This window comes from Manis pentadactyla, chromosome 3, assembly GCF_030020395.1.
Source record: "Manis pentadactyla isolate mManPen7 chromosome 3, mManPen7.hap1, whole genome shotgun sequence".
NCBI lineage: Eukaryota > Metazoa > Chordata > Mammalia > Pholidota > Manidae > Manis > Manis pentadactyla.
In genome coordinates this window covers 160,423,285-160,447,151 of record NC_080021.1, presented here as the reverse complement: position 1 = coordinate 160,447,151, position 23,867 = coordinate 160,423,285, and the positions used below count along the sequence as shown (strand labels likewise).

The window sequence follows — 23,867 nt, the reverse complement described above, 5'->3', positions numbered from 1 at the left end:
GATTTATTATAAAAGGAAAACTACATTTTCTTAGTTTTGTAAGAAACCAATAATTTTAGTTGTAAGCTAAGAATTTTATAAGACTCAAAGTGTATTAAGCAAAGCAATATCACAAATCTTCCTGCAAAACATGGCTTCCTGGGACAATATGCTTAAATAAGGACACCATTCATCCGAAGGCACATTCTAGTTTAGCAAATCTTTAATGTCATACCAAATGCGAAAAGGCATTTACTCTAATAACATTATTAAGTTTCATACCTTAAATGTAAATCTTACAATTAATAACTTACTTGAAACTGTTTATGGTAGGACTTCACATATTACATGAAAAGAAATCTTTTTTGTAGAACGTTAACATTGGTGGATAACTCTTGATAGTGAAAAAATGTAATCATGTTAAATACCTATGCCAAAGATAGGTACTCTTAAATAATACAGACTTATCAAAATAACCTAATTTTATTAATAAATGAGAAGCAGAAAGTTTGATCCTATTATTATTGGGTACTTTTCAAGGTTATCAGAAAAAAAAGTTATGTATTTACAGATCAGGAAACTGAAGCTGAAAGAATTCAAACAAAACAAAACAAAAAACTTACCAATAAATGAAAACTTATAATTCAAACCAAATCCTGATTTGAATGCCTTACCTGTTTTAGTCTACTAAGAGAACCACTGTTCTGTATCTATAACAGCCCCCTGGGGAACCTCTTTGAAAAGCAAATTCCTGCGCCCTACCTCAAGCCCAATGCAAGGAGTGGGGTGGGGTTTGGTGTGCATCAGGAATTCGTATTTTGAACACCTTTCTCCTGGGTAAATTTGCAGTGTTGCTGACCACTTTTTAGAGAAAAACTAGTATAAAGGGATGATGTATAAATCTGAAAAGCCTGAAATCCACTGGTAACTGTAAAGTGATTTTTCTAAGCACTAAGTGATCTGAGAACAAGTAGAAGAGCAATGAAAGGTCACATACCTAACTGCTTTCACCCTCCTTTTGATTATCATTCATTCAGAGGGCTGTATAAGTCATAGAAAGTTAGAGGAAATATTCTAAGTCTTTGATAAATATGCTAGTATCAGCCAAGAAGCAGTGGGGCAGACTAGTCACTGCACCAAGTTCTGAAACTAAACTTCTCAATCCAATTCCCTAAACTCAAGATCAATATGACACTGACATGACTAAAGAAAAATCTATTCCTTTTCACCCGTCAAAATCCAGAAATCACTATTCTGACTCTGCTCAAAACATTCTTGGAATTCCTTTAGAAATAGATCACTCCATCAACACATTCAAGAAAGTCAATTTTGTTACATTATAGGAAACTACTTTCATCTAAAAATACCGTTTGATTTTATTCAAAATTGGCTCACTAACTTCTATTTACAGTAGCCATAATTAAGGCTACTCAAAAGCATGTACCACAGACTGAGAATAACTTAGAAAATCTTAAAGAATTCTGGGAGCAATGACAACATTATCCTAAGACATTTGCCAAATGAGCTTTTAATTACAGCCTAGCATAAATTACCTTCCAAGCCCTAAGTAATACTATGACAGTTCCATTTGATCTCAGTCCCCATGGTAAAGCCTTGACACTGTGTTAAAAGTAGCAGTTTAACCTATTTGGTTTAAAAATCCTTTTAATATTAATGAGCTATGGATTCTCCCCTGCAGAAAAAGGCACATGGATATTTATGGACAGGTAAAGAACCTTTGGTGTAACATATCTGTTCTGTAAAAATATAATTGGAGAGATTGACAAAAATTTCAAATTATGTTAACAACCCAATATTCCATATATATGTTTTGTAAAATTTTATAAGTATGCCTCTCTCAAAATGAGAGTTAATATGGTAAAGCAGTCTCTAAGTATGTACTTTTCTGCATTCAGAGCTATGACTCACTAGCATCCAACATTAGGCAAATTACTTAACCTCTCTGAATCTGTCTGTTATTTCCACTTGACAAAGTATCTACATTTCATTGCGTGTTTATGAGGATTACATGAAATAATCCAGGTAAAGTACTTGTATAGCGTCTGGCACATGTTATTTTAACAAGAGAACTGTTAGATTAAGCTACTATACTTTGAGAGGGTACTTTGGAATAATTCACTATAATGTCAAAACAAAATATTTGTTTGAGGTAAACTGACATTTCTATTTTAAATGTGAACATTATACAGCATGGAAGATCACAGTAATTCTCATGTCATTATGCCAATATGTACTCATCTTTAAAGATTTCAACTCTGCCTAGCTTTGGACATTAATTATGCATTCTTAAGATATAAAAAAGAAATAAAATAACTTTCATAAGCATATTCCTTCTTTACATATGTATTTTCTTATTCAAACCACTAGGCGTTTCCTAGCCTACTTTTCTCTTTATGAAAAAAATTACCTAAAATTTATAAATCAAGATCTTTTTAAATCAAGCCATTACATTTAATAAAGCAATTAAAGAAAGCAAATCACCAAGAAGAACAGTATTCTCAAAATCACCATTTTAACTGGCCTATAACTAACTAAAGGGACATACTGAATCCTTAAGAAGCAAGAAGGTATCAGGAAAGATGATCAGATCTCATTCAACCCTATGTTAAATTTAGAAAGCTTGTCCTAGAAGGACTGACTGGTATACTTAAGAGCCTAAATAAATAGGAAAACCAGGACTGGATCTCAGAACAAATATTCGACTATTACAGAGTATTTCCCCCCACTCAGTAATTTACCAATACATCATAATAGATAAATTCCCCATAAACACATTATGGGCATTGCTTTCTATGCAAAGTTAGTTCAGATAAAGACTGCACAGTGGAAAATGGTCCCTCATTTAAAATCATTCAATCACTTAGCTTGAATGAAATACAATTTCTTTTAGAAAAAGACTTTAAACTCCAATAATTTTGTCTATATGGAAAATGGAAAACAAGCCACAAGCCACCTAGACATGTCCTAAAATACAGATGAACATGCAGATTCCTCAGGTATTACATATCATCTATGTTATAAAATATAGCTAACTATTTTATTTAACTGTCATATCAACCCCTTTCCCTCCATACTGCTCTTTAGCAGCAAGGTCCTGACAGTAACTGATATCAACTGATAGAACCACTATCAATGAGTGGTTCTCAAACTTGAGTGTGCAGAATTACCACCCCAAGGACTTACGAAAACACACACTGCTGGGCCACCCCCAGAGATCAATTCATTACATCGGGACTGAATCTAAGAAATTTCATTTCTAGTAAGTGATGCTGAGGCTCCTGGCCAAGGACTGCACTTTGAGAACCATTTGTCTGTGGGAGTGGTTCCAACCATAACTGCATATTAGAACCACAAGAGAACTTTTGAAAAAACACCAGTCTGGAGGTCTCTCATATCAACAGTACCAGAAGTTCTAAGGGTAGATCCTAGGCACTGATATTTTTAAAAGCTTCCTAGACAACTAATGCTGTAGCCAGGGTTAAGGACCACTAGTCTAGTTAATTGAAATGAATCTAAACTAAATCCACAGAGAACAAATGTTTTTTCATATAAAAGCAGGTAAGGATTTTAGCCTGTATCTTCTGATAAAAAACCCAAATAAGAGTAAAGATTAAATTCAGTATTGGGGCCTCAGTTGCTTACATAACTAGGGTTTAACTCAACGGAAGTATGTGGCTTTGTACTGTCTGCTTTAAAGCCCAGGCAAAACCTAAAGCAAATCTTTAAGTCATACAAAATGGTTGACCTTTGAGGGCAATGGAAGCATAGGCTACGTAGCAATATTGCAGACTGGTTAACTCTTAGGCTCTTGATTTAGGCCATTTAACAGATGTGACCTCTGCTAAATTACGTAATTAAGCCTTGGTCTCTTCATATGGGTATTAATATAACTAACATTATAATTATGCTAAAGATTACATGAGCATCCATGTAAGATGTTAGCTCAGTCTGGCAAACATGGTTTAATGTGATCTCAATCATTATAAGCTATGCCATAGATATTCTAACTTACCAGAAACCCTAAGGAAATGATTGTCCTTTTTCAAGTCTATTTCTTCACCTCCAGTCAACATCATTGCTTTTAATCACAAGAGCTTCAGGGTCTCTACTCTTACAAGACCAGTCTCAGCTTTGTGAATTTAGATGTTCAGTGCCCTTAAAATTGTTAAACTTTAGTATCTTAACAACAGGGAGGCTAATTTATTAGAATAAACTCAACTTTTAGAAATCTAGGGAAGAATACAGTTGACAAGCTTACTGTGAAATATGGGAGAATTTGATGTTCTTTTTTTAATTGACCACTTAATCACTGCATGATTTATAACTGCCTGTATTACCCTGACATCTGCTCACTTCGAAATCCTCTTCCTTTTTACTACTAAAAATAAAAGTTTCATTCAGGCATAGTCTCTCCCCAGTAATCACCATTTTGGAAGAAAAAAAAGGTAGCTCTCCTCACAGCCAAGTTGTGTATGCCTGCTGACAGGGCGCTTTTAAAAATCTTAAGGATCTCAGAATCCCTTGGAATCAAAATCTCTTGAGCCTAAATCTAATATTCCAACTGGCAACTTTTTCTTCCCAAGTACTTACTAGGTTAGTTGAGTTCTAAAAATATGAGGCTCTTGCTAAGACAAGAGTGACGACAGAAGAGTGATACAGAATAGCGGTCAGGAAAAACCCCCACAAATATCTACTTTATATCAGTTACACTTTGATGTTAACTCCATGTCTGCTTTACATTATTTGCAGCAAGATGTGAATCATGAAGTTGACAAGACTAATCTAGGCCTTATGACTGACAAGCTACAAAATCTTCACAAGAAACTCTTAACAATTCAGTCTATGTTCATTAAGGAATCTACAGAAAACAGACCTTTTAAAAACAATAAAACTCTTAAACCTTAAAACATTTTAGATAGGCCTCTTAACATAACCTGCTTTTTATGAACTTACAATGTTTGTATCTATAATTTTGAGAGGAAAAGTGAAAAAGATTAGGAAACCTGTGATTTTACTTCTACTTTAAAATGATGTCTACTACTAGATTTTGTCTGGCTTTTTTTCTTTTCTTGCTTTTGGAAACCCTTCTACCTAATAAGTAACATTATAAATCTGCAAGACCTATCATTCCTCATAGATTAAAAATTGTTTTTTAACTATGCTCTGACTGGAACATGGATTAAATATGCAAGAATATGCCTGTTTATCTTGTTCTGAGCCAGCAAATATTTTAGTGAAGTTAATTTCAAAGATGGAGTTCATCTGGTCTAGTAATATATTAGATCTGTAGTTCACTATAAAAGTTAAACAGTGCCATTTTAAACTGACCAAAGCTGGCAGATCCCAAAATAATTTCTGAGGCAGTTCCTTGGTCCCGTGCACAATACCTCCTAGCCTTGGCTAAATAACAGCTTGTTCAAATTGCACTGCCGCTCTCAATGTATGGATATATGATTAAGCAGATTATTTTCAATTTACTCTAGTAGGAGAAAAATGAAGTTGGTCCATTGAGGGAATGATAGTACTTAATCAGTATCATAAATTGAATGGAATGATATCCTGTGAGTACTTAAAGCCTATTTAGTAAGTTTAAGTACAAACACCGTGTGAGAAATACTACCTTGGAAGTATTTAGAGGAAAGAATCTCTAATTCTCCCTGTCTAAGCTTTAAGATGGTCAATGCTTATTTACTTGCTACTTCTCAGGGCAGACTATTCTTTACCCTTAGAGATATGTGACTTGGAGGAAGCTGATTATCCTGAAACTTACCTCCTATGTTGTACAGAACTTCCTTCTAGACAGAGCTTTTAAAACAGCTACCACAATCCAAGTCTTTTTAAGCTAAATAGTTCTTTCAGCTACTTTTCACAATGGTTATATATTTTTACATTTTGGGTTCTACTCTGAAGATGTACCAGATCAAGCTGATACTGTTCTTAAGATATGGGAGATGGAAAACAATATTCCAAACAGGAATAACCAGCCTATTACAATAGTAGCATCACTGAGCTTGTTCTAGATACCTTACTTCTAATAAAACATCCTTACTTTAATTGTGGGCCAATCTACTGACTCACTCAGAGCTTACTTAATAATAATCTGTTAATACTACCAAGCCATATACTCCAAAAGCTCTCTTAAATGCATCCTCTATCCAAGGAAGTAAGAACTGGTTTAATAACTTATTGAAATCAACATGTACTTGACTATAGCTTTAACTTTTCTAATAACTATGAAGAGTGAAACTTTAAAAACACTGGTTATCATATCATGTTGGGTCAAGATTCTTCCAAGTGCTTATACCAGCCTTTTGTTATTTGGTACTCTTATCCAGAATTTCATCTGTTTTATCTTTTTTTTTTTTTTTTGGTATCATTAATGCACAATTACATGAGCAACACTGTGGTTACTAGATTCCTCCCATTATCAACTCCCCACCACATACCCCATTACAGTCACTGTCATCTACTTTATCTTATATTTAATTTTATAGTTTTATTCTTTTAAAGATGTGACATTTACCTACTGTTAAGCTTCTTTTAGCTTTTATTTCTCAAAGTTCAGCTATCAAATCTTTAAGTTGCCAATACCAAAACATTTAATTCCATCATATAAAATTACTTAGGAAGAGAAATCTTAAGTCTTCTCATGCATGTTGGATTTAGACCCCCTTTTACTAACATTCGTTCTAATCATGATGAATTTCTCCTTCATTAAAAAAAGTCAAAGTCAATCACAAGTTAAAGAAACTGTGATTTGTGCTTTAACATTGCACCAAGCCCAGGCCTATCCTTAGAAAGTCTTAGTCAAAGACTAAGAACCCTTAAACTATAAAAATCTAGTAAGCCTTAGAGTTCACTTCATGTTTAAAGCTTCTTACTCTATTTCTATGCCACACTAGCCATTCTGCATAGTATTTTTTATCAAGTAATTCCTTTACTGGCCAGAATCAGGTCCCATGTAGCAATTTTCCTAGTTATTTCCTCTATTTTCCAAGAAATAAAACTCCAAGCAAATCAAGAACTGTTTGTTTATAGCAAATATACAGACAGCTAAGACTTACCTACTATAGTATCTTGTCTCTTTGCTATGGCATTCTTCAACTCAGAGACTGATTACCAACACATCAACTCCAATCCCCTTCTATCCCAGTCTTAATTTACCAATATTGCTAGTTCTGGCCAATTCCAGATCTCAATACTCATGCTATTTGTTGGTTCTATTACCACCTACTATGGTAAATAACAGTATGTGTCTCATTTGAAGTAAGCCATGTTGGCAAGTTAGCTACAATCATAAGGAATATCAGAAAAGATTAAAGGGATCTACTTTTGACCCCTTTCCAGGTATCATGGAAATCTGAGCTGACACCAAGTCTTTTTTATCATTTTGTGATAGGAAAACTCAAAACCAGTTTAGGATCTTTTAACCCTCATAAAAATTTGGTAGCATAACATTTTTCATACATATTAAGGTATTACTTGAGTGATGACTTAAGTTCATTTAGTGTGTTGAATAAATACTAGTCCCAATAGTAACTCTGTACTAGAATTTTGTTAATAGGTAAAGAAAATCATAATATGGTGTCAGAGTCTAGGCTCTCAAGGGAAGTTCTTAATATTGTTTTCATATGAACATTTAAAAATATTTCATTGAGGAAGGGGCACTGGGACAATTGCTGGGTAAGGGTTTTTTTTTGGCAGTGGGTGGGGGCGATAAAAAGTTCTAAAATTAGTCTGTGGTAATGCACAATCCTGTGAATACACCAGAACAATGAACTGCACCCTTTAAATGGGTAAATTTGTATATGTTAATTATTTCAACAAGTTATTAAAAAGAATATTCCAACCTCCTTCTAATGGCTATTATATACTTTGTAAAATATTAAAATACATATCAAAAAACCTAATATAAAAGAAAAGACAAAGAATAACCCTTACATACTAAATTAAATCAGGTATTAGCATGCCCCAAACAAACCACTTAGGAGCCAGAGATGACAAGGCACTAAGGAGACCTTATTATGTTACAACCACTAAACAAATAAACAGTAATAGACTGAACATGACCCCTAAATGATTTCTTTAGAAAGACTTATTTGAAAACAATCTTGAAATGGAAGGCTTTGCCTCTATAAACATAAACATGAATGAAGTCCTCAATAGCATGAGCACTTACTCATCATACTCGATATGATAAATAATGTCTTCATCAGCAGCAACAGAGTCTGAATTAGATGTAGAGGGTACACTGTCCAATTTATTTGTGTTCTCTTTGGAATTATGATTTATATTTCCATTAGTCCTTTTACTAGAACTGCCATTCTTCAGTGGAGTTTTGCCACGTGACTGTCCATCAGAAGCTCTAGTAACACTATGTATACGTGCTTCAAACCAAGCACCAAGGCCGACATCTCTGGCATCCACCAGTTCATTTACCTAAAAAGAGTTTAAAGTTAGTTAATGAAGCTTAATTTCATCTACAGCTTCAGAAACCTTAATAAAACTTAAATTACTCTGAGGGTTATTACATTTAATAATATTGCTGGCTACTCATATTTAAAGTTATTTCAATGTTTAGATCAAAACTATTCTTTTTGGATTATACTGTCAAATCTGTTATTTACAAATAAAGTTACTTTCCTCCCAGTTCCCTTCAGTGAAATAGCTGTATTCTTCAACTATTCCTTACCCATGTCTATGTTAGACTTTTTAAAACTGTAATCATGTACCCAACAGTTATACTGGCAAGTACTCAATAAGAATGTCACTAATGAAAATCCAGGAGTTCAACATATTATGACTGTGTTTTATTTAATTTGCTCCATTAATTTCTTCAGAATCCTGAAGATAGCTTACACAGTCCAACCAGAAACCAGTGAAGTATTAAATAGAAAATAAAACTTAAAAATGAGGGAATTATACACATATACATAGGGAATAATCTAGTGAATCCATCTATACAAAATGGGGCAAGTTCCACTACCATTACTCACTAGTAAATGCATTACCTAGTACCTCAAAAAAGCAAAAATAGAAAAGAACAGAGCTATAAGATGCAAAATGGATGTAGTCAAAGTTCCACTACCATTACTCACTAGTAAATGCATTACCTAGTACCTCAAAAAAGCAAAAATAGAAAAGAACAGAGCTATAAGATGCAAAATGGATGTAGTCAAGTCTAGTGTGTGGTACAGAATTAAACCATGCAATCTGTAAAAAGGAAAACAGTATTAGAAAACAGGTATACAAGACAAGTTGAGAGGTACAATGAAGAAAAATTGGGGGAAAAATCCTTTCCTAAAAAATCTGAGTAAATTGGTCTAAAGGTCAAGACTCTTTAAGGATCAATAACGAAGAAACATCCCTTCAGTTTTTTTAAGAGCCCTTAAAAACAAAAAAACGAAGTGACATCACTAGTACATAATCACTACCCAATCAAGCTAGCTCTTCCTGAGGGCATGAGGGGGACCACTTAAGGTATCCAACAGAATTCTGACAGATGGTATCGCTTGGAGAAGTACATAATACAAGTTAAATATCCAAAAGCCACATATTACACAAGGCTCCTTTACTTAGGCTTGTCTAACTCTAACAACCTTAATTAATAATTCCTATTTTACAAGGTAACAAACAAAGACTCTGACAAATTAACTTGCAACAAGTAAAAGCTAATGAAATGTAAAGCTAATTTGAAGACATCTTGACCTTGAAGCTTATCACTTGCCACTGTATCATGAAACTTAATGACAAGTCTTCAAAGTAGGAACTTCAAAAGTTACATGATGAACTTAGAAATAAGGTATTAAAATATAAAAAGGTTTCAAACCATCCAGCTAACACAGAAGGTACTAGTACAGAAAAAAACAAAAATGATTATCTATCATTACCAGAGTAAGTACAGTATTTGACCAAAGGCACTGTATGAAACAGCTTGAAAGACATAAGGTTCAACGTAACACAGAACTGAAGAGTTTACCAGAAAAAAACAAAGGGGTAACCAGGCTAGACTGGGATGAGAGATGAGAGATGGAGCACAGTATACACTGCATAAAGTAATTCATGTTAAATGGACACAGGCTCTTCTGTAACAGTCACTGAAAAGTTTAAAGACATTTAGTTTCTAACAGGCCACCCTAACTAAAACAAAAAATAACCATAACCAATGTTAAGGTCTACCATATTTAGACCATATGGGAGAATAAACTGAGACTACTCTTTCATAGCAAATCAAAACGTTAGGTGGTTTCATATAGCACTGTAATTATTATTCTAGGAGACTGGGCATATAGTTGACACTAAAACAGCAAAAATACATTCAGCAATATAAACATTATGGAATAATAAGGGATACAAATGAAATACTGAATTTGCAAATATAAAAAACTAGCAGGCAGATCTAGTATCTGGATACCTCAACATCTGTCAATACAATTAGAGTTAACAAACAAGTCAATTTAAAAACACTGTCACTGCTTAGTATCACATGTAAGAGTAAACTTAGTAGCTCAACAAAGGTAGGACGTTGAGTAGAGTAACCCTGTGTTTGTAACTAGAAATAAAACTACTGTTTTTTTATAATTAGCCAGAAGAGTGCAGCAAAACTATAAATTCTATTTGTTATGATTAACCGCTCATGATACTGCATATAAACTGAGTGAAAAAGAATGCTTTTAAATTCAAAAGTAAAGTTTCTGCACATTATATAGATATGTAAAGTCAGGCCAAATCTGAATGGGTCAAACTGCATGTAAGAGTTTAAAGGTCTTTTGTGAAACCCTTTTCACATGGTTTACAGGGTTTTGAATGTGGTTCAGAAGAGGATTATGTAACTTGTATGATTAATATAATAGAGGATACTGCCATAGAACTTCCTTAGCAATCCAGTTGAAATTAAGAACTGAAAATCATGTCCAAACCCATAGAATGCACACCACCAAGTAACTACAGACTTTGAATGATGCTGTGTAAATGAAAGAAGTATACTGATTCTAACAAATACACCACTCTGGTGGAGGATGTTGATGAGAAAGGTTATGCATGTATGTGGTGGGGCAGGGGGCAGGGTACATAGGAAACCTCTGTACCTTCCATTCAATTCTCCATGAACCTAGAACTGCTCTGTGAAGTCCAATCTATTAAAAAGTAAAAATAAAGGGAAGAGCAAAACAGTAATTAGCCAGAAGACTGCAGCAAAAAGCAGGAAGGACAGAATATGGAACAAGAGGAAGACAGAATATATATGTGTTGGAAGACAGCCAAACATATGTGTGGGCTGGAGGGTGGTCTCAATTGCACCTGCAGTATTTTAATTTATGGAGGTGACTGAGTGACAATAAGGAGAGGTTTATGCCATAGAAAAGATTACTTACATTTTCCAAGAGAAGGAGGCATTCCATGCAGGGTCATAAGGGGGAAGTACCAAGTTTGGTCAGAAAACAAGGAACAAGGGAAAAACACTGCCCAAAAACTTCACTACATTTTTCCAGTAAAAAGGCAAAGCAGGGCAGGGAAAAGAGCTTAGCACTAGCTAGTCTGAATAACACTGGCAGGCTCTAGGATGATCTCTACTTATCTGGTACCTGACCTTGGGAAATATTGTTTGAGTTAGATAAAGGAGGTGGCTGGGTTGTGGACTCCAGTAGGTTTGTGTAAGAAAGACATGCTCACTGACAAGTTGTTTACCGTCTCTTCCTACCTGGCCCTGAAAAACGTAGTCTATCTTCACCAAGCAACTGCCCCCACCTCAAAGATGTCAAAACTTAATAAAAGACGGAGAAAAACAAAAACAATTAATGAGGTAGGAGTGTTTAGAGCTGAAAGCCATTAAGTGGAACAAACAAAATACCCCTATCACATAAATCTAAGCTTAAGGGCTGGTTTATTCATATAAAAAATATAGGTATATTTAAAGAAGAGTCTTCCATGTCCATATAATTGATATTTTTAAAAATCCAGAAATATGGAAGGCAAGGAGAAATTATTAATACCAATAGCAAATAATTGAGGATTTTACTATTTGCTGAATATACTTCTAAGCACTTTATATGTGGAAAACACCAGCTCTGCAGATTAACCTAGGTTTAAGTTCTTGTCTATGACCTACTAATTGTAACCTTGAGTGAGTTACTTAACCTGTCTTAGCCTCAGGTTCTTTGTTAAAGGTTATTAAGAACTTGTTGAAGGGTAATAATAGGATAATGTTAATAAAAAGCAAATAAGTGATTACTACAGAAGTTTGGTTTGTAGTTACAACTAGGGAAGGAGTTATAATCAAGAGGGAGTACATGGGAAGTTCCTGGGGCACTGCTATTCTATTTCTTAATTTGGGTGGTGTTTATAGATGTCAACCTCCTAAAATTAAGCTATTTTTTATATTGTCTATTACACTTCATAATCAAAAAGATTAAATATAAAGCACAGTTGCACCACAAAGACAGGAAATGCTAAAATATCTGTGATTTTTACCTAGTAGTTACTGATAATTTTCCTATTTCCTACAATGAGCATAAAACATGTGAAAAATTTAACAGCGCCACATACTTAGCTAAACCCTGTATGCTTACTATCATCATTCCAATATTTAGGTCAGAATGACAGTCCTTTGAACAGTATGATCTTAGGTGAGTCACATAAAGCTTCCACATCCAAAAACCCAAATAAAAATAAACTTAGTTATCAAAAGTCCTCATTTCAGAGTAACTTCCTGGAGTCAGTGTGATTCAAATAGCTGGACCAGCCTCCACCCAAACTTTCACAGGCTCTCCAAATGTGACAGTGATAGCTAGTTTCCTACAACACATGAAGCTGACCAAATGCTGCTCAAAGTTATCAAAGAGGGTAACGATGAGTAACAAACTTCAGGTTATAAAATTAAGGCAAGAAGGAAGAAAAGCCCCCAAATTTGTGAGCTCACCCAACGAAGCAATATTAATTACAGAAAGCTCTATGTACTTCTATAAAAGGAAAACCTTTGCGAGCAAAAGCAACATAGGTTAAGAATTCAAGATAAGGGCAAAAACAAACAAAAATATCTCCCAATGTATAAGCAATCTAGAATTTAATGAAATTTAGATATATCTACTATTCAGAGATTTGCTTGAAGGAAAACAGATAAAATTCAAAGAAAATTACAAACAAATCAATTCAAAAATAGCTCCTAAACATTTTTAGGTTAGCCCCAAAGAGTATCCAATAAATTCCATAAAGGCAGGAGGCAAGCAATATAATTTGTCTACCCTTCTCTGTCTCTAATACCTAGTATAAATATGTACTAGATATCCAAGTAGCCAATGGATGATTACCCAAAAATATAGTATATATGTAAAATATATATACATACAAAGTTACCAATCAAAATTTCAAATTCCTAGGACAATTACTGAGCTTCACCAAAAACAAATCTTGTTTGCCTCTTCAACTAACAACTAAGGTTAAATGCAGCTTTAAACATACTCCTTTAAACAGCAGCCTTTTGAGAGTTCAAGTGCCAGGTCCCAAGTGTGCTTCTAAATGAGGACAGGGAGACGATGTAAAACTTACTTGCCAAGTTTGTACAACTCCAAAGTGGTTGAATTAGAATTTGAAACCAAGCCTGATGACAAAGCCAAAGTCCTTAACAACATCTATGCTATATATTAATATGAAATGTAAAAGCTATTTTAAGGAAGTTGGGTACTATAAGTAGTTGATAACCAAAGGACTAAACTGAAAACAAAAAGCAAAGATCTAAGAGAAGTAGCTTCTCATGATGCTCTTCTGAAATAGATTGGGGGGCAGGGCCATGGAAGGTTATTAAGTATATACTAAAAAGAATTTAAATTAACCAGAACTGCTTCATCTTGATTAATCTCAAATCTGCAGATATATAAACTGGCTCCCCTATGAAAACAAATCCATACCTTCACTGACCAAAACAAATCAGGTCAAAAGTAGTAGCTTCTAAATTGCAGATCTTAAAAGAAGCTTAAAAATAATGTGAGTTTTATATAGCTGCAGATGGTTAAAGAATGCTTTATCAAAACCCAAACAAACAATATCCTCCCACTCCCACAATAATGGGAGTATACAGAATGGACACAGAGAAAATAAAATATCCCTGTTGTAAATAAATGACTAACTGAAAAATAAGGGAGAAGAGACAAGTCTCCCATGTAGAAGAATTCCCAGTAATTTTTGTAGATACATCTGCCCTTAAGGAAATAGCGTGTATAACTCCCCACTCCTTAGGTATGGGATACATTAGGTGACTTCATCTCAAAGAATACAGAATGGAAAGGTGGAGGAGGGAAGAGTAACTTCATAGTGAAGAAACCTAACAAAAATAGCTCAGCTAGGTGATTAAAATTCATATCAACAGTGTTAAGTTACTACTGACATAAAACCTAAGTTATAATCAGTAAACAGAATGCTGATAATATGTGCCCTAGATATGGTAATGTGTTAAAAATGGCACTTCACCTCTGTGATCTTCCGCCCCAAAACACATAAATCCAGTCTCATGAGGAAAACAGACAAATCCTAATAGGAAGACACTTTATACATCAACACTTGACCAGTACTCAAAACTGTCAAGGTCATCAAAAACAAAGTCTGAGAAACTGTCACAGCCAAGAGGACCCTAAGGAGACACAACTATGTAGTATAACACTAACATAAATGTAATGTGATATTTATTGTAGATGGGATTCTGGGGCAAGACATTACATAAAAGCTAAGGATATATGGTTCATTAATTACAACAAATGTACCATACTAATAGGTCAATAGGGCAAACTGGGTGTGGGATATATGGAAACTCTGTAGTATCTTCCCAGTTATGCTGTTATCTTAGTCTAAGTTTTATATTTACAAGTTTATTTAAAAAGTAACAATGTGAAAAATATCAACATAGAAAGTGTTGGTAACTGAAAGAGGGATGAAAACAATGGGCGATGACGGAGACAATAATGGCAAATGGAATTTCATTGTTAACAATTCTGTCTGAACTGTGACTATTACACAAAGCACTGTTTTAATTTATCTGTTTTGCCCATATCATGGAAGTTTATTCCCAGACTTTGTTTTGTTATTGCAATTTTTGTTTTTTTTATTAAATGGTGGTAGCAAGAAAAGTAGGGGTATTTAAATAGCCACCTTACTGATTGCTCATAATGCTCTAATATATCTTCTCAGCTTTTCCAGTTATCAGTAAGTAATAACTTCGCCTTCTCCAGTATTTAGATTTTATTGTTCTCTTGCTTATCTGTATTATCCTAGCACTTCTAGAAAGATGTTAAATAACAGTAGCATTAACTGGCTTCCTTGTCTGGCTCCTATTTTTAATGGGAATTGCTTCTGGCTTTCCCCCATTATTAACCATGATGCTCGGTGAGGTTTAAACTATTCACCTATTCCATCTGTTCCTCTTACTAAGGATTATAAACATAAAAACAAATGGACTCAAATTTTTAAATGCAGAAAACATTTTAGATTGGATCATTTGTTTTCTTTGGTTTATTAACATAAATTATTATATTGGGGGTTGGGCAAAAGGGATAAAGACGGTCAACTGTATGTATGGTGATGGATAGTAACTACACTTATGGTGATCACTTTGTAATGCATACAGATGTCAAGTTATAAAGCTGTGTACCTGAAACTTGAATTAAAAAATAAAAAAGTCCAAATAATGAACTATCCCTGACAAACCTTACTTGGTCAAGGTATTATTTTCTTTTAATATATAGTCAAAATACCATTTGCTAAATATAACTTAGGTTTTACATCAGTATGTAGGGACACTGGTATGCTTTTTGTCATGTTTTAGTATCGGTGTTAAGCTAAATTTAAAAGCAATGAGAAAATTTCCTTCTATGTTGTGGGTCAATTAGGTAACAATTTCCTATTCTTTTACAGGTTTAAAGTAATTCATCAGGGTAGCCACCCAGGCAAGGTACTTCTGAGATACAGCTCTTTACCAATTTTCTTCATTCTTTCTATATATATGGATGTTTGTATTTTCCCATTGATCCAGAATCATCTCTGTATTTTTCTTTAAAATTTTTCATTCTTGGCCTTGAAATGCTCAGAAAAATTGAATCTGGGCCCCAATTTATCCAACTGATAAGAATTAAGAAAACGTACTTGTAAAGACAGGAAAGGATAAGGCAAAACTTGTCATTCAATTATTTCTACAAAATTAGAATTTGAAAAAGTTGGATACAAAGATCAATAAATCAATAGCGTGTATCACACATAAATAAACACATTGCAATTTTAAAAGATAACCACTTATAACAGTATCAAAAACGAAGCTACCAGAAATAAAGAAGCTAAGAGAAAACTAAGATGTCAAAGATCTAAATTAAGGGAGACATCTACCATTTCCATGAAGTGACTCAACATTCCTAAACTCATCTACAGATACAATCTCCAATCAAAATCCCACCACATCATTTACTGTAGAGTTTTAACAAGCTAACTCTATAAATTTGGGAGAGAGGGGAAAGGAAGATACAAAACAACCTACGAGGCTAGAGTTCTTGAACAGTATGGGCAGAGACAGACAAACAGACCAATGATACAACCTACAGAGCAGTTTGGCAGTATCCTGTGAGTGAACAACCAGCACTTTTAGATAAAAATGCCTAACGAAATTCTTGAACATGTACACCAGGATATACACAGAAGGTTCAGAACAGCGCTGTGTATTTAAAACAGCTGAAACTGGGAACAGTCCAATCTATTATGAATCATGGATTAGATAAATATATTGTGCTACGTTAATAAAATGGAATAATAGCGAAAAATGAAATATAGCTAAAACGAAATATAGCTACCTGCATGAGAATCTCTCAAAGCTGAGAGAAAGTAGAATTCCAATATATAAAACTCAAACACAGGAAAACCAAAACATACTGTTTAGAGATATAAACATACCTAAGTAGCAACACTAAAGAAAATAATCAGAAAAATCAGAACAAGTAATTTACCTCGTAAGGAGAGGGAAGAAGATGTTCTCACATAGGGGCAACAAAGGAGGCTTCAAAAAGTAACTGGCATCATTCTACTTAATCTCATACAGGCGTTTGCTTTCTTCTTTAAGCTGTACATAATTTTATACATTCGTGTATGTATATTTCACAATTTTTTAAAGACTACTTTTTAAAGTATAACAGCACAATCTTTACTCTCAAATGAAAAAAATAATTATTTATTATCTGCAGCATCCCAAAGAGAACAGACATCTGTACAGTCACACCTAACAAGTCTGAAGAAAACAACATACCTTATATAGTCCAATGCCGGGATCAATAAGAAAATCACGAGCTGATGTAGATGGCTGACTGGAAAATCCCACCCTTGGGATTTTCTTTACTTTAGGTGGACTTTTAGAACAGGGTTTGGCCTGTATATCAGTCTGTTTAGATGTGCTAGGAAGATCAGGGTCTGAGCGAATTAGTAGCTGAATTATGTCATTCAGTCCAACATCATAGTCAAATAAAGTATATCCATTTTCCAACTAGAAAACAAGAAAAAGATTAAAATGCTTTTCTCAAAACTTGATCTTTCTGCATGTTTAGTTACCTATATATCCTGGTTAAATTATTAAAATTCATAGCACTGCAATTTATTGACCTTGAAACCACCCCTTATTAACTTTATGGCCTCTAATGTCAGCATCTTCTTGGAACTCAAATTCTTAAGAATCACTCCATATTAGCTCCTGAGAATACTAATAGTCACTGAAACCAAAAATGTATCATTGCTGCCTGTGACCTCACCACCTAGACAGAAAAAACTAGATTTCTCACCAAGTTTTGTGTATTTTAATGAACAGCCTAAATCTACTGGGAAAAGAAAAGTTGAATTTTAAAGTTAGTTGTTTTATGATCTTGTGTTCATAAAAACAGTAAGCTAACTGTTTTATCTTTCTGAAGCACTGTAATTTCTTAAAAACTAAACCAGGAAAAAAATTCAAGCAGGAATAATTAAAATTCTTGATCATGCTATTCTGACTTGCCTAAAGTTCCCTCATTCTACCCATTTGTAAAGGTTATCCACTGTATCATAAAAAGTCTTCAGGACAAACAGTGAATAAATTAAATTATCTTGCAACGTACCCATACTGTTGCAATCTTGCAACAATTACCATAAATTGTTGAATTGTATATCGTACCCCCTCCCCTCCACCCACAGGTTTAAGTTCTAATGCCAAGTATCTCAGAATGTGATCTTATTTGGAAACAGGGTCTCTGTAAAGATATCAAGTTAAAAGTAGGTTGTGATTGGGGTCCTTAAGTATGAATTTGGACAGAGAGGCAAGCACAGAGAGGGAAGGAGACACAAAGGGAGAAGGCAGCCACATCACTGGAGTGTTGCGTCTACAAGGCAAGGAATACCAGGGATTGCTAGCAAACACTAGAAGCAAAGGAAAGCAAGGAAGGATTCTCTACTAGAGTCATCAGACATAGTATGGCCATGCTGACATCTTGTTTTCAGATTTACAGCCCCCAGAAGCTCAAGATTTTAGTTTAAGCCACCTATGTTTTGGTACTTTGTTACAGAAATCATAGGAATCTAATAGTCTCGTTTCTTTTATAATTAGCTGGCCATTTCACCATGATAAAGAAAACTAAACTCCTTGAAAATCGTAACTATCATCTCCCACAAAACATTACCAGTTTAATCACTGCTCATTTTTCCTCTTTGCATGGAATACCTATCACAATCCACAGTTCCCTAACACAGTAAAGCCATTATTTGAAGAGGGCCAAAGAGAATGAAAGTCTGTCTGAATGATTAACTTACTAATGTAGTTGATAAGTAATTTTAATTCAAGTGGCAGAGAACACACCTAGCACAATTTTAAACATTATAGGTACGCCCATTTAAAATAGAACAAGTGACCGAGGAATTCACAAATTTCCCAGTGGGGGAATTAAACCATATAGTATCTGACAGGGTAGTTAATATTCTTACCCAAATGAGCATAAGGGCGTCTCCCAAGTTGGTAAGAAGAAAAACCCTTATAGGGGCAGGGAGTTAATACTGATTACCTTATTAAAAAGGAAAAACTCCCTCTAATCCTGAACTCTTGGGTGAAAAAACTCAAGGAGCAACAAACTGTACATTCACACCTTCAATTTAACATTTTCTAATAGTCCCCAACCCCCTCACCAAAAAGTAAGAAAACACTAATTCTAAAACAGCTAAAGAAGCACACCTTGACTAAACATAACTGTTGCACATTATGGCAAATATTTAAAAAATTGAAGTGCTCAAAGTGCAAAATAAAGATAAATTCTCTAAAATGCATGCTCACTGACCGAGCACTGCCCAAAATGAAGGCAGCTGTTAAGGTGGCAAAATAATTGAAAATCCCAAGTGTATCATAAACCTTTTTCCATTCAAATTTGAAGCACGAGAGAGTCCAAACGACCTTAAGGATATTACATTCAACCCCTCTGACTAGTGTCTGTCAAGTGATTAGTCAGAGTAAACACAAACTGTTTCAAGCAGTACTTGGTTTGAAAGGAAAAGCAATGTCTGAAGTCGGAGTGGAACACTAAGCCTTCCAGGGCATGAGGCTATGTAACAGATGTGAGGCCCACATCAACATGTAACCACCTTTCCTCCAATTATTCATGCTTGCTCTGATTACCATTATTACCCAGATTATCTGAGTAAAATTCATAGGTACCCTTCCAGTTATTCTAATGCGCCCCCACCCCCCACCAAATGATCATCTACTACACAGCAAGTTCCACACAGCTAGGCCATTGTGAAGAATGTTAGCATTATTTGTTGCTTGAAAAGTACTAAAGTTTTCCCAAATTTAATCCAAGTGTAGACTGAGTTACTTGTCACATAAATTATGCTGTGAGTGGGGAGAAAGGGATTGGGTCACTTAGAAATCACAAAAATCCAGAGTTTCAGGGATGTAACTATTCTCATATACATCAATGTCTCACAGAAGAAAATGTTTGAGAACTACCATCCTAGAAGATGCAGCTACAGAATTCACAATACTATAGAGACAGGAATGGTTCTTTTTTTTTTTTTGACCGCACACTTGAATTTTTATTGAAGGAAGAAATTTCAGGTAACAGGAAGAACTCTAACAGTGATGCAAGGAAAACTAAACAACCAAACACCAAGTCACAGTAGTTCATAAGGAAGTGGGGAAGTCATTCCCCAGGGCTACTGACAGGGATACAGGTGGAGGGGCACTAATTTAGTAACTTTCACACCATCTGTATTATACTATACTACACACAATTCTTTATATAGGAAAACACTTTTTCTTTGTATTCAGTGTGGAAAACAGTCGGTGTGGGGGTGGGGGGAAGGCAACTACTCAGTTTTTCTTCAGCTCTGGTTCATACCCCATGTCTATTATCTATTCTAAGTTTATCCTGTCTGGGGTAAATAGGAAAGAATCAGAGGAGAGAATCTTTTCAAAGTAGGAAAAGCTCTGGATCCTCAAAGATTTAGAGAACCACCAATATAACTCTTCCTTAAATGGTATCTCAAGGGTGCCTCCAACTCAAGTTCCCAGAGAATAACCAAGTGAGGTTTTCCTACTCTAACCAGAACTTACAGCCCTGAACTGCTGCTTTCCATTCTGACCCTCAAAGGGGAGTCAATTACACAATTACACTGCTTCTCAAATTTAATTTGCATACAGATCACCTGGGGACCTTATTAAACTACAGATTCTACTTCAGTAAGTTCTGATTCAAGGCTCCCAGGTTTAGGTAATGCTGCTGTGCTGGTCCTGCTGATCCAGGGACCACACTCTGAGTAAGAAAAAACTAGTAGGAGACTGACTATCCTTCAAAATTCATTTTCAAACTGGTGTTCATCAGAATCTCCCATGGGATCTTATTAAATTCAACTACTTACAACTCTGGGACAAGCAGAGCATCTACAATAAATATCTACAAGTTATTCTGATACATACTGAAGCTTAAAGGCAGCAGACCTAACATACAAGGTAGGGAGTGGGAAAGGATTTACATCACAGACACTGTAAATCTGTCTTTATGACATTTTCTAATAAGCATAAAGGCATTTTACGGGATAGGGGCACCCCTGTGATCCCAATCTGGTAGTTGCCTGCTATAGACACACTACCCAATGCACAGGAGACTGTGGACTCCAAAGAGGAAGGGAGAATGAAGATAATAATGACTACCATAGCTACTTGTCAGCGTGTAAGTAAACACAGCTGGAGCAGGGTCTTCCTCTGCCTCCAACTCAATGGGGGCACCAAAGGTCCTTTCCTCATTCCTACTGGCTTATCACTGAGCTGAAGAAATCAAAGTGGTGAGTTATCAACTGTCCCATGGGAAGAAGTAAAAAGGTTGTTATCCTCAACAGTTTTCTGAACCTGGACCCACTTCCTGGTCTACTTAAAGTCTATTTGTCCTGAATTTAACCCAACCCCTACACCTTTTACTCAAGGCACAGCCAAGTGCACATTTTCTGTCAGCACTGATAATTACACTTTAGGGGTGTTACACTTCAGAGAATGTACGGAAGTACATTCTCATGCTTCATTTTTCTTGTGGCTTACGTCACCAACGTATCCCAGGATTTCATATACTATTTGTCCCAGGCTAGAAAATAAAATTAACATGCTTTTCATCTTTTACCATAAGATAAACAGGTATTAGCCACTGGAGGCCCAGCAATATAAAGATACATAGTATTTAATACACATAAAATTACTCCAAAAGCAAAGTTTACAACTAAATCGAACGCCTGTTTTTACAAGTCAAACACTAAAGGGTCAGTATAAAACTGGCTGCAAACACATATCAAAGATGTTATCACTTACGTAAAAAAAAAAAAAAATTCCTGGCCTGCTCTGTCTCAGAGTGTGATCTTGTTACTCCGAAATTTCTGAGCAGTCATTGAAGGGTAAGCCTAGTGAGGGCAAGAAATATATTCCTTTCAAATCCTTTGTGGCTGTAAGAAAACGGCTACTTCTACCATGTCAAAGAGAGCAAACCACAGGACTGGAGCCAAATTGGTCTACCAAATGGAGGATTCAACTTTTTTAACGACTTAATTTTTTTTATAAGATGAGAAAAACAGGATGGGTCTGGATCTCTAGGTACAGGCCATGAGAGACCTATGGGACAGGAAAAATCTTCAGTGGGCCAGGACATGTCCATACCACAGATAGGTATGGACAGAGATAATTAGACACCTTACCGCCAAAAATCACTTTTTTAGCCTTCGAATATGCACCGCTGGCTATATACTCCAATTGCTGGGTTAAAAGCCTGGGTAAGGAGATTATTAAAAAGTGAGCAGAGCAAAACAGTCCTCTGAGAATAACCCCCTGGCCGACACTGGGCAGTTTAAACGAGATCCCAGGTTACATCAATCGCTCCTTCAGCTCAGGTCTCTAAATCTTCCCCGAGAAAGATTCCAATTCTAGGGAAAGAGGTGAGGGAGGGGCATCAGGAGTTCTGGAAACCCTTCGAATATTTAATGTATACAAATCGCTTCCACAGTGAGGCAGACCTAGGGTTCTAGTGCGTGAAAGGAAACAATACGTAAGTTTCCCCCTCCTATCTGGGAGTGCGGAAGAGGCACGGAAGCAATGCAAGCGGTTACTCGGGTCAGCGCTGCCGCGAGCCAGAGCTGCTGGCCCACCCCACCTTCACTGTGGCATGGCGGCCAGAGCCTGCTGCCCTCTCCACCCTCCAGGGGCCCAGAACTCGGCCGAGCGCGGGAAGTGATGGAACACGGGCGTTCTGGCGGGCTGTGACTGCGGCTGCTGCCCGGCTGAAAGAGGGCAGCATGGTCTCCGCTCTCTATGCACCCCCGCCTCCAACCCCGCCAGGCGCACCTGCACTCGGGTCTGGCGGGGAGCCCGCTGAGTCCCCTCGGTGGGTCAAGGGCCCGCACTCAGCCTCGCGTGCTGCCCACCTTAAGCGGATCCAGTTGCGGTCTGCACGCGCTCTGCACCAAGCCCTCCAGCCCACCCTGTCCACGCGTCCTGGAGGCGCCCCTCTGCCCTCGCCCCGGAACTCCCAAGGGGTACGGTGGGCGCGCCTCACCTGCTTGCCCCGGTAGAAGAGGCGCTGGCACTCGGGTCGCACGTCGAACAGTGCCCACACCCGCTCGCGCAGCTCCTCAATTGTGGCTTTGCGAGACACGTCCTCAATGGTGCGCGTCTGGGAGCCGTCTATAGTGCGAACCTGGATCCACATCTTGGCGCCGGGAGAGGGGGGCCGGCCCCGCTTTGTCTCCCCCAGCGTTTGCGGCGCCGCGCCCCGCCCGGCCCGCGCCGCCTCTCCGGCGGCCCCGGCTATCCGCTGCCGGTGGGCGAGATCACACACAAACAAGGAAGACCGCCCAGACACCGGGCCCAACAGGCGGCGGCGACTCCTAGATCGCGCGCCTACCCAGCTGAGCTGAGTAGGAAGGAAACCGGAACCAGTCAGAGGCGCCACCGATGCCGCAACCCCCACCTCACAAATAGGAAGAAGCCTTGTCCGTGCCGCGCGTTGTGTTTACTTATAGAGCTCTAGCTTCCACATGGAGGTCACGGCGCCAAGACGCATCTCGCGAGATCCACGCCTGGCTCCACCTTAAAGAGGAAGCAGCCGGGGAAGTGGATCTAGACGAGAGGGACCTAAAATGGAGAGGGCGGGGCGGAGGGACGGAAGGGCGGGGCTGCGGAGAGCCGTTACTTGCCCCTCCGCTTGCACCTGGTCTCTGGACACGCCTCTAGTCTTCGGATTTATGGGAGTTACAGGGCCTCCCACAATGGTTGTCGTGTTTTTCCGTGTCTCGGGACCCTTAGGGCGAACGACTCTTCAAGGATAGCGAATATGTTCTGTGGCCTCAAAAACACCGAAAAT

General features: G+C 36.8%; 1 protein-coding gene and 1 long non-coding RNA gene across 8 annotated transcripts in view; one reads left to right on the top strand and one right to left on the bottom strand.

Annotated features, from left to right (window-relative positions):
• The window catches only part of UHRF2 (ubiquitin like with PHD and ring finger domains 2), a 97,620-nt gene extending 74,030 nt beyond the window's left edge, over nt 1–23,590 (bottom strand). For 4 of the 7 annotated variants that reach the window (XM_036878860.2, XM_036878859.2, XM_057498652.1 and 1 more), the window contains exons 1-3: nt 23,061–23,589; nt 17,270–17,503; nt 8,180–8,439 (exon numbers count right to left, since the gene is read on the bottom strand). In XM_036878860.2, coding sequence (XP_036734755.1) covers nt 8,180–8,439; nt 17,270–17,503; nt 23,061–23,213 — 647 coding nt within the window. In that variant the 5' untranslated portion in view covers nt 23,214–23,589. Of the gene's footprint in view, nt 1–8,179; nt 8,440–17,269; nt 17,504–23,060 lie in introns of all 7 variants that reach the window. The other 3 variants (XM_036878863.2, XM_036878862.2, XM_036878856.2) reach the window with 3 other exon arrangements.
• LOC130682989 (uncharacterized) lies at nt 8,450–17,227 on the top strand. The gene is made up of 2 exons (XR_008996519.1): nt 8,450–9,078; nt 9,181–17,227. It is a non-coding gene; the product is annotated as an uncharacterized LOC130682989 (long non-coding RNA).
• Nucleotides 23,591–23,867: the final 277 nt, after the last annotated feature.